This window comes from Bactrocera latifrons, unplaced genomic scaffold, assembly GCF_001853355.1.
Source record: "Bactrocera latifrons isolate USDA-ARS-PBARC rearing strain unplaced genomic scaffold, ASM185335v1 scaffold_96, whole genome shotgun sequence".
Taxonomy (NCBI): Eukaryota; Metazoa; Arthropoda; class Insecta; order Diptera; family Tephritidae; genus Bactrocera; species Bactrocera latifrons.
This window is the reverse complement of record NW_017537667.1, coordinates 608,974-620,594: the sequence shown is the minus strand read 5'-3', so window position 1 is coordinate 620,594 and position 11,621 is coordinate 608,974. Positions and strand designations below refer to the sequence as shown.

The 11,621-nt window shown below is 36.2% G+C and overlaps 1 protein-coding gene across 2 annotated transcripts in view; it reads left to right on the top strand.

Annotated features, from left to right (window-relative positions):
- The window catches only part of LOC108977847 (probable serine/threonine-protein kinase MARK-A), a 31,776-nt gene extending 21,552 nt beyond the window's left edge, over positions 1-10,224 (top strand). For both annotated transcript variants that reach the window (XM_018947781.1, XM_018947782.1), the window contains exons 2-7: positions 2,666-2,848; positions 4,513-4,754; positions 4,832-5,101; positions 5,201-5,423; positions 5,556-5,772; positions 5,917-10,224. In XM_018947781.1, the coding sequence (XP_018803326.1) occupies positions 2,666-2,848; positions 4,513-4,754; positions 4,832-5,101; positions 5,201-5,423; positions 5,556-5,772; positions 5,917-9,094 (4,313 nt within the window). In that variant the 3' untranslated portion in view covers positions 9,095-10,224. The remainder of the gene's footprint in view (positions 1-2,665; positions 2,849-4,512; positions 4,755-4,831; positions 5,102-5,200; positions 5,424-5,555; positions 5,773-5,916) is intronic.
- Positions 10,225-11,621: the final 1,397 nt, after the last annotated feature.

Sequence of the window (11,621 nt, the reverse complement as noted above, 5' to 3'; positions counted from 1 at the left end):
ATAACTTTTTAACTTTTTTTTTTTTTAATAATTTTATGTTTATATATGTATTTACTGCTTTTGTAATCAGTTGCGCAAAAACTGAGAGTTGTTCCGAAAAAATTTTCTATTTGCTAAAAATACCACAGGAATGTTTACACAGCCGGCAACTCGAGGCTATTTATATTAATTGCGTTGAAAATTTGTTTAAAAAAAAAAATGTCACAAATGTACGTATGTACATACATATGTATGTACATATATATCCATATCTGTAGAGTTTGCCTTGCAAGCTCATGCGGTTTTTAATATACAATATCAATTATTTTCTGCTGATAAAAATTGTAAAAATACACGAGCCGAGATAAAAAGCAAAACTCTTACACTTCGAGTTGTGATTAAATTGAAATTAAATTTATAGTGCGTTTAGTAGCAGATAAAAACTGTGTCGGTATTCACTCTGTAACATAACTGTACATACATATGTGTTATATGCAAATAAAAAACAAAAAAGAAATATATATTTTTTACAAAGAAAAATAAATTGCTGCCTATCAATTTGTTTTTATCTTGAGTAAATATATGCACAGCTACTAAGTATATAGATTTATGTGTATATAAAGTTCAATTAAATGTTCGAAATAAGCGCACGAGCCAGCAGAAAAGCGTAGAAACCGGCAAAGTGCGTCAGTAGGAGCAAAACGACGCAAAGTTTCCATTTGTATTTTTATTTCATCTCTGTAATTTAATTTGGCAATAAACATTTATTTTTATTTTTGCATCGCTTATAAATGTATGCATGTATGTATTTAGCTTTTTTTCCGTTTTGCACTACTAAGTATTTCAATTGCGTATAAGTTCACGTTGTTTTGTTCAACAAAAAATGTGAATGAGGCGAAATTCATTAAAATTCACTTGGGTTTCTTGTGTAGACAGCGCCAAGAGCGTGCCTTATAACAAACACCCACCCACCCCGCAGACACATAAAACACACATGAAAATTTGTGCAAAATTGCAGACGTGTATTTCAAGTAAACTGAACATTCCATCAATCAATTAATGCGTTCTATTCAGTTCAATATACATACATAAACATATATTTTGTTGTGAGTAAATTAATTTATTTGTGAAAATCGATAATATCTACAACTGTTTTAATTTATAAATAATATGTTAGTTACATTTTTTTCTTGACTGTTTCAGACGTAACAACGAGTAAAAAATTATCAAATAAAGTGATACATTTTTTGTTTTATAAAAAATTTTAAATATAGTTTATTGGTCAAAATAGCCCCTAAATGTAGGCAATCTTCTATATTGCAACGAAAGTAAGATGCTATAGCCTACATTTATGCGCATTGTCTAGTAAGGTAACCTGTTTTAAGTGCCTACGCAAATGTTATTGATTAAGTTTAACAAAATTGATTGGTACAACAACATTCATAATTGTTTGTAGAACATTTTTTTTAAGTTTCAAAATAGTACTGGTTCTATTAAAACTTGTATTTTATTACATTTTAAAAAACTTGTGACAAAAATTTAAATTTTCATTTGTAAAATGTGAAATTGTTAAAACCGTGAAAAATATAATAGAAAAAAACATGAATTGAAAATAAAAAATAAGTGGCTTTTTAAAAATCAAAAAATGTCTAAAAAAATCGTTTTTTTTTTCATGTCATATTTACACAATACTTTTTTCTTAAGCCATTTTTACTAGATTAAATTTAAAAAACAAAATTTGTTCAATATTTTTTTTTTCATTAACACTGTTACACAAGTATTAAGTAATTTTCCAAAACAATATTAGTAATATCATAGTTATGTAAAGTATTTTGCTTATCGACAATTTCGTGAATTCCCAGGCGGCAGAAAATGTGAAATGAAAACGAGTTTTTTGTTCTTAGAGAATGTATGAATAGAAGTGCAGTAAATGAAGAGAAAAAATTCAGCAGAATATCAGAAAAATCTACGCTAACAAATGAAAACACTAATACATATGAAAAAGAAAAAAAAAAAAAACGCTTTACATTATTTAAAATTTTAAATAATTTAATAAAAGATTGTTGGGATACCGATTTTCAAATAAATACATTTTTTATGATATTTTGTGTATGCTTTGTTTTATAAACTAATTTTTAAATATAATTTATGCACTGAAATACTGCATGGAAAGTGAAAAGTTCGCATATTGCACCGAAGTAATGCACACAAACCGAAGATAAAATGAACAAAACCATGTCGTAATTTCATTTTCAGCTAAACAAACTTGTATACTGCGCCGTGGCTTGGCTTGTCTGCACACAAAATTCCTTGTCGATCATTTGCCTTCCTAGAAAGTCTGCGCATTTTAGTTACAAGTGAAACTGCACATATTTTATTGTTGTAAATGTGCTATACATGAGTTTTCTACTAAATTTCAAACCACCCCCCTGGTCCGCCCTCATAGTTGACTCGTAATGCATTACAACAAACAAATGTATCTAGACATATGTATGCATGTACATATGTATACTTTTAGCTATAAGATATTCTTGTTTTGATTACACGGACTTCTGCGTAAACAAACGTACATGTATTTAAGTTTAAATTAGTTTAAAGCTGGGAAAAAGTACTATAATTCAATTAAACACATTCTTAATAAATTACCTATAAATATTTTTTTTTATTTTTATTTTTTGTTTTGCAGGCGGCCATAATGAAATCACACGCTATAGCAGCGAAGATGTTTCGGGCAACGAGTCCAGCGAGGCGCCGAAAATGACGGAAATCGAACGTCAGGCGGAACTTAATCGCCACAAGGAGGAAATGCAAAAGAAGCGACGCAAGAAGAAACGCACCAGTTCTTCTTTGCATTCGTCAACATTTCAAGGTGCGTTATTGTTATTATTATTGTTATAGAGATTTTCATTAATAAATTATAAAAAGTTGTTAGTGTTTTTTAATTGTTTTTATACCCTGAACAAGGTATACTAAGTCCCCACGATAGTCGGGTCTACATAACCGGAACGGACCCGGATTTTTATCTGGGCATGGACTGTCATCTCGGCAGAACTCTGCCGCTCCATCAACAACTTATTAAGTTTTCACCTTATAAAAATGTATATATGTATAAATGGCCAGTGTGAAGAACTAAATCGATTTAGACATGTTCGTCTGTCCTATATACTTACCTTACTTTTTGACATATTGATATGAAATTTTACACATATGCTTTTCTCCCTAAGAAGCAATCAAGTTATCTAAACCAAATTTGGCATAAATTGCCCTTCAAGGCAACAGTAAAAGCTTCAAAGAAATAATTCAATTCGGACCACTATAGCATAATTCTGTCATACAAACTGATCGATCAAAATCAAGTCATAGTATATGGAGTCATTTGTGTACGTGAATAGTATCATAACTTAGGGAGGTGCACCCGGAGTTAACGTTTTCTCCTTTTTTTAATTTTATTTTTTAACCCACAAAGTCAAAAAATCTCTTTCGGGTAATGATGGGTTAATTTTTCGCCTTTCACCAGCTGTTGTCTATTAGCTGACGTTTAAAATGTCAGCAACATTTAAATACAATACCCTTAAATTGAATTCGTCTATACTTAAGCGCTGACGGCATAGATTTTTTGCTATGTTCACAGACTCATTTTAGATTAAAAATTAATAATTCAAAATAAAATGCGCAGCAGCACACCATTTCCATGGCATTCACTGCGTTTTTCTTACTCACCACGTCCCTAGCAAATCTCTATATCATGTGTAGTTATGTATGTTTATACCGGTCGGTGCTTTACACACAATATTTCCGAAATATGTATGCGAGGCTAAAAATAATTTCAAATATAAAACACACAAACTAAAAAACAAGAATAAAAAGTAGAGACATTGTCAGCTTTTGTTTTATTTAGAGGTGTGCGTGCCTCGGTGAAAATGGCACAAGGCGAATGCATGCGTAATTCGGGCGTTATGTATACAAAAGAAAGATTATTGGAAAAATCAAAACAAAAGCACAAAAACACGCAAAATAATTCAATCATTGCACTGCCACGTGCATAAATTTGCTGTTTTTTCTTTTCTTTTGCTTTTCCTTTTATTTTTAATTTGTTATTGTATTTGCTCAATAAGCGCCAATGGTTTATGCAAGTATACGCATTGTTTACACTTTAAACTCTCTAGCCGGCTATAATTTCTTATACCAAGCAAATATATAAACATATTTTCATGCGTCCGCAGGAAAACGTAGAAGCTTAATGCGCCTTGAGGGGATGGTTGATCACGTTGTCGTGTCGGCAACGCAAGTTGTGTTACGTGTGGGTCGGCAGGCACTTCGTCAGTTTGTCAGCCCAACGCAGCTAAATCTGTAGATCAACCTTATTCACTTATTTATTTATGTAATTAGACAGACAGTCATACATCAGCGTTCCTCTGCAGTTTTATACAATCGAAGCTTTATATATGTACATATGTATATCAGCACATGGTGCGCACCTTGAAGTTTATTTATGCTTAAATGTGTTGTGTGCTTTGTTCATTTTGCTTACAGAATTGTATAAGCTGACGGGCGAAATCCTTGGCGAAGGCGCTTACGCCTCTGTACAAACATGCGTGAACATCTACACTGATTTGGAGTATGCCGTAAAGGTTATCGATAAAATACCGGGACATGCGCGTGCGCGTGTTTTTCGCGAAGTGGAGACATTCCATCATTGTCAGGGACATCCGGGCATTTTACAATTAATTGAATTCTTCGAAGATGATGAAAAGTTTTATTTGGTTTTTGAAAAGGTATGCATAAATAGCAAGCAACAACACCGTTTTGTATTACTTTGAAACTTCAATTTACACACAAATATGATTTGCAGATTAATGGCGGCCCCCTTTTGAGGCGCATTCAGGAGCAGATTTGTTTCTCAGAACACGAGGCAGCGCAGATTATCAAGGAAATTGCATCCGGTTTGGATTTTCTGCACAAGAAAGGCATTGCACATCGTGATCTGAAGCCGGAAAATATTTTATGTGTCGATCCGGACAAATTGTGTCCGATTAAGATATGCGATTTCGATTTAGGATCGGGCATTAAATTCACCACAGACGTTTCATCGCCATCGGCAACCCCACAACTTCTAACACCAGTGAGTAGCCAGTCAGACAATTTGTATAAGTATTCGCTTTAAATAATAATAAAAATTAAATGAAAAAATAATAAAAAATTTCAACTGTTTCTCTTGCAGGTCGGCAGCGCTGAATTTATGGCGCCCGAAGTTGTTGATCTATTCGTTGGCGAGGCAAATTATTATGATAAGCGTTGTGACCTGTGGTCACTTGGTGTTATCGCATATATTCTGTTGTGTGGCTATCCACCATTTTCGGGCAATTGTGAAGAGGATTGCGGCTGGAATCGCGGCGAGAATTGTCGCACCTGTCAGGAGTTGCTCTTCGAGTCCATACAAGAAGGTATGTTATTAAAGATGTGTTTTTGAAATAAATATATAAATAAAAAATATTATTAAAAAATTAGTAAAAAAAAAAGGAGAGTAAAAATTGTATTTGCAAACGTATTTACAAAGTTCTCTTCTTCTTTTTAAGGACGATTTTCTTTTCCCGAGGCTGAATGGGAGGATGTAAGCGAGGAGGCCAAAGATTTAATACGTGGTCTACTTGTCAAGGAAGCGCCAAAGCGTCTAAGTGCCGAAGCAGTACTAAACCATCCGTGGATCAAGTTTTCGGAGGAAGAGTGTCCGAATGATATTAAGAAAATGGAGAATCGGCGAAAGGCGCTGCGTACACCGGGCAATATAAGGCGGTAAGTTGCGCAATAAAAANAAAAAAAAAAAAAAAAAAAAAAAAAAAAAAAAAACACTTTCAAAAAGCTTCACCTCAGCTTATGAATTGTTAATTTTTGTGCTAAATTAATAATATATACTCTCAACTCCTTTTTTTTCCTTAGAAATCAATCAGCGCGCGAGATATCCCGATTCGCCGAGTCGGCAATGGCTGTGAAACGTGTGATACTACAACACTTTTCCATGCGTTATGACTACATGAAAGAGCGCCCGAACATCTATCAGCCGTCGCAAATGCAACTGGACGCCCAGAATGGCGGCACCGGCGCGGAGAGCAACAACAGTCCACCAATATTTATAAAGCCACCACCGCCACGTAGTCGCTCCATGAATAATACGCTGAGCATCAGCAATAATCGTTCCATCTATGGCGCTCGCAATAGCAATCTGTATGCCACACGCAATTCGAGTCGTTTCGGCAACAGCATTAATGGCGGCAAAGCGTCTAGCATCTACCAATCGGGTGCACCATCATTTAAAACACTTAACGTACACGAAGAGGACGACGACGATGAGGAGGCGCTGGAAGCATTTGGACGGCTCGATGAAGATGAAGAGTGGGCACATGTGGGAGAACATCAGACCGGATACTTTTCTGCCGCCAATGAAGAAGATTTAAAAGCGGAAGTGGAAGCCAGACGTAGGCAAATGGGGAATAATGCTGCAGATGAGAGTGACCACGAGGATTATCCACATCTTTGGCGTGACATGGATAATGAGGATGAGGAGGAGGAGTGTGACTTAGGTGGTGAGGTGAGAGAAACCAGCACAAATAGGCCATATGAACAGGATGGCGAGTGCAGTGATAATAATACGCCCCATGACTATGACGATTACACTAGACGTCCAAAATACTATCTTGATGATAATAACGAAGATAAAGAGATAGAGCTCAAAGTGGACGAAGAGTTGGAGGAGAAGAATCGTTATCGTCATGGTGATTACGGTGATAATGCTATTACTAGTGATGCGGAGGATAGTTCCTGTGTTAGGGGTGATGACAAACGCAGTAAGACAACATTACTACAGGGTGCCATGCAGATTAAGGAGGGAGAGAGATCAGCCGGAGCTGAAACTGCTCTCGAGTTAAGTTTTAATAGATTACCTAATAATGAGAGTAAGGTTAATGATGAGAACGTGGAGAACGTAGAGTGGAAGAGGAGGGGCGTTGAACAGGAGCGAATGTTTGAAGTTAATGATTATGTTAATGTTGATCATAATAAGGTTAAGGTTAATGATGAACTTGAAGAAAAAGTTGCAGATGAGGCAAATAATTCGTTTGCAAGAGCAGAAATTAATGAACATGTTTTCACGGTAGAGGAGAAAGAAAACATCGAAAAGCAAAATAAACAAGAGCAAATAGATTTTGCTAACGAAACGAAATTGAATTTCAATGAAAATTCAAAAACAAATTTCAAAACTTATTATAACATCCAAGATAATAATATTGAAGCTAAGAAGAATGCTGATAATGAAAATGCTAATAACTGTATGGTTAATCGTAGCAGCAGCCGCAGCAACAACAACAACAGCAGCGACGCAAGCGGCAACAAAGCGAATGAATTGTTGCTGGACGCTGGACAAAACCAACTTCCAATAAGTGATATTAATGATGTAACAATCAATAATTCAAATACCACAACAATTGCAGTTAATGCAACCAAAACAACTCACACCACCAACGACAACAACAATAGTAATGTTTCGATTATAGAAACAAAAGCCAAAACAAATATTGCAAACAAAAACATAATCGATGCAGATAATGTTACAATAACAACAAAAGAAAATGCTAAATTATTGGCTAGTATTAGTGATTTGAAAGAAACGCTACCTGAACTTAATGAGACTGCAAACATTGTTGTCGCCACGCCATTAAACGGAGTCGCCACCAAAAAAGCAACAATCAATGGAAAAAGAGGCAAATCTGCACCGCCCGCCGGCAGCACAATCGATGAAGAGAACGGAGGAAAAGTTGACGATGGGCTGGCGACTTCCAAGAACGCGGTGACAACAATGCGAACGACTTTTGGCAATCAACAACAACAACAAACACAAAAACAGCTAAAACAGCAGCAGAAGCAGCCGCCAAAGCAAAATCAAAAGCAGCAGCAGCAGCAGCAGCAGACCCAACAACAACAACACCAATATCAGCAACAACAACAATCACAAAATCAAAAACAACAAACATTGATAAAATCAAAGCGTTCGCCGCGCGCAAACAAACCACAGCGTAATGTCTGTTTTGCGCTGGGCAACACCGTCGGTCACCATGTTGGCGGCGTTGATGACGACTACGATGCATATCAGAACAACAATTATGACGCCGAGCTGGAGGATGATGCCGACGAGGATGATGTCACTTACGGCAGACCACGTTCGCACAGCAACAACATCAATGCAACTGGTTATGCACGTCGTCAGCAACAATACAACAACAATCATCGACGCTACTCACAACCAACATCCGGCAGCAACAAGCAGCAGCAACAACATTCGTCCGGACAAAAAGCCGAAAATTGGCGCAACCGCGATGGTATTCTAATAAATAGCAACAATACCGGCAACGGCAACGGAGACACATCGAACAACAGCTCCGGCTTAAGTGCCACGGTAGCAGCAAATAATTACCGCAATAAGTATCGCTCACAAGGTGGCGTCAATTCGCCTGGCTGGAATGTGGGCGGCGGCGGTCAACGCAATGGCGGCCACTACTACAACGCACGCTCTGGCGGTGGCAATTACGGTCATGTGGGCGTAAGTGGCGCCTCGCCACCATCCGATGACAGCGGCAGCGGTTCATCAGGTGCCATACACAACTGGCGTAACGATTGCATCTACACGGGCGCACGTAATTGTGGCATGCAACAACGACGCAGCTACCAACATCCTACACAGCTGCGCTATTCGCCACCCACACACGATGGCCACGGCGGCAGCATTATGCGCGCACAATTCAGCCGAAACAATCAACAACAGCCGCGCATCGGTTCAGGACGTTTCACACATTCACCAACCGGCAGTATGTATGTGCCGCAGTCGCGCGGCAGTGCCGTCAGCGGCATATACCAAAGCGGCAATGGTTTTGGTTTGGGAGGTGGGGGCGTCGGCGTCGGCAGTGGTTCACCACCATCACCTGGTGAGCTGGGCATTGGACTCTCACCGCCGAGCGAGAGTTTATTAATGCAGCGACGTATGCATGTAGTAGCAGGCGCTGGGCAGCATCGCAGTAATGACTTCGGTGTGGGCGATTTCTGCCAATCGGCAACAGCTAGCGGTTAATAAGCGAAAAGTTTACAACATTCACATCCATCAAAACATACACACACACATATATATTTTACACACAAAAGAAAACTTCATTCAAACAAAGTGGGACACGAAACGCTCGTTTCACGAACGTTTTGTTGTTCTTAAAACGAAACCAACTCGATTTCATTTATGTATACTTATTCAAAAATCTAAACACTATGTAACTGTAGGTGTGTGTGTGTGAGCGCAACAAGCGTTTTTGTTAACGTGGGCAACTAGTATTTTGTACTGCTTGATTGTAAATTCCCTACTTTCTATAGTGTTGTCCCTACTACTTTTAAAAACTGTAACACCACGTACCCTTTTTGCGCTCACACATGCACCCTCACCAAAATTCTGAACCTCTTCGGTTCAAGTAACACCTACGTATTTCAAAATCTACGAAAAAAAAAACTTATTTTTGTACTACTCGTAATAATTTAATCCTCTCCTTTGTGTAACGGTTTGCCTGATTGTTGAGCGTGTTATACTGTAAAGCACGCTTGCCATGCACTTCGTTTATAGTTTAAGCGTAGCCTTGCGTAAAAGGCAACGAAAGCTCTAGGCATGCGTCAATTCCAAATTAGATGAATTTAGTTGCGATATTTTGCCAATAGTTAAAACTTAATTTTTCCCGATTTTAATTATTTACAATTATTTTAAATCACTTTCTTGAATATTTTTTTTTTCCACAAACATAGTATCTCTTATCTGTCGCGCTCAACATCATGCTTTCCGAAATTCCAAATACACATAATTTAGTTGTAATTACTTCATTAATACTATTAGCTCAAAATTTTGTCTTATTTTCTGACAGAAATGTTTATTTTCCAATGTGTTTAATTTTTTTTTTATATATACCTTATACTATTTCAAAGACTTTTCGTAACGACTGTTAAATGTAAACAACAAAAAGAAACGCAAACACCAGAACAAACACAAAAGAAGCAAAACACACATGTCAAGTTTGTTGTAAGATGATTTAAAAATGTTGATGTTAAATATGGCTGTTACGATGGAAAAACAATGGCTTTTTGGCTCGCTTATGTAATGTGTATTATGAACGAAAATGAAAATATACAAAATAAATGTTCATATGTACGAACACCACACACTCAACACATCTGCCACTGTGCACACTTACTTTTCTTACATAATACACATACACAAAACACACACACGTACATAACCAAAACGCGGAAAAAACCAAGCAAAAACAATTTTTTTGGTATGACAGTGAAAAAGCGAAGAAAAAACACACACATCGTACAATCCAATAAGTCGTTCACTTTTTTTTATAAAAAAAGATATGATAATTCATATAATTTTTAATAATTATAAAACAAAAACTTTTTTGCATAAAACAAAACCATAAAAAAAACAACACTGAGTTTGATTCTTTTATATTTACTGTTAACTTTACTCTTGTTGCGTAACAGAAAGTGGAGACTTGCGAAGAGCAAAAATTGCAAATTACAGTTTGTTGGCATTAATAGCAAGCAGCAACTGCAACTATAATATACACCAATTCTAACTCACTGCAATTTTTGCGTTTGCATATTAAAAAATATATGTAAGTTCGTTCTTAAATTTATTAAAAAAAAAACAATGAAATTGGAAAAAAAAGAAAAAACTATTTGTAACTTCCCGTCCCAGACGTGTAGGCATTGAAGGTTTAAGTAAAAATGAAACAAAAACCAGGTTGAGCGCAAAATTTTCATTAACAATTTGCGTTGTGCCAAGAGTTGAGCGCCTAATCGTACAATTATTTACAGTACAAAGTGTCAAATGCTAATTTTGAGGTTAAAAAATAGCTGAAACTGCACTATTCTTCATTGTAAGTTGTTTCGAACAGCTAGCTACTAGATTTCAGTGTCAATGATAAGCTACTTTCGAAAAATTTTAAGTAATGCAGAAAACTCGCTGACTCGGCGAAACCATATAAAACCGGCGGGTTTGAGTTATAAAAATAAATGCTTTAACGCTATTGATAATGCTAAGTGAGATTTTTTGCGATTTTCGGAAAAAAATTTACGGTTTATTTGCACAATTTCGCTGAATTAAAGAAAATAATTTTCAAAAAATTTCTGCTTATATACTGATAATAATTGAAATTGATACAATTTTTGATTCTCTAAAAATGCTTAACATAGTTTTGGGAGCGGTTTACTTCGAAAGCACCAGTTACAGTTATGTTTCTTAAGCACTTTACGTAAGTTATTCCAGCTAATAGCGGGCTTTAGAATACTCAAGCATGTGGCCTGTGTGAGACGCTATTATTTCGTAGAAATATTTAAATAAACAGCATTTTAGGCGTTTGAACCGCGCTAGTATAGTATATTCTGCAACAACTGTTTAGTCTTGCTTTGTGATATACTGTAAAGAATGTGCGCTTTAAAAACTAATTTGGTTGAACAAATAATTTTTTAAATCTTAAATTTTGATTTTATAAGAAATTCTATATTTTTTCTTAAGCGCACTGTGAATGGTTTTGTAATTATAAAGAGGAATTGCGCTT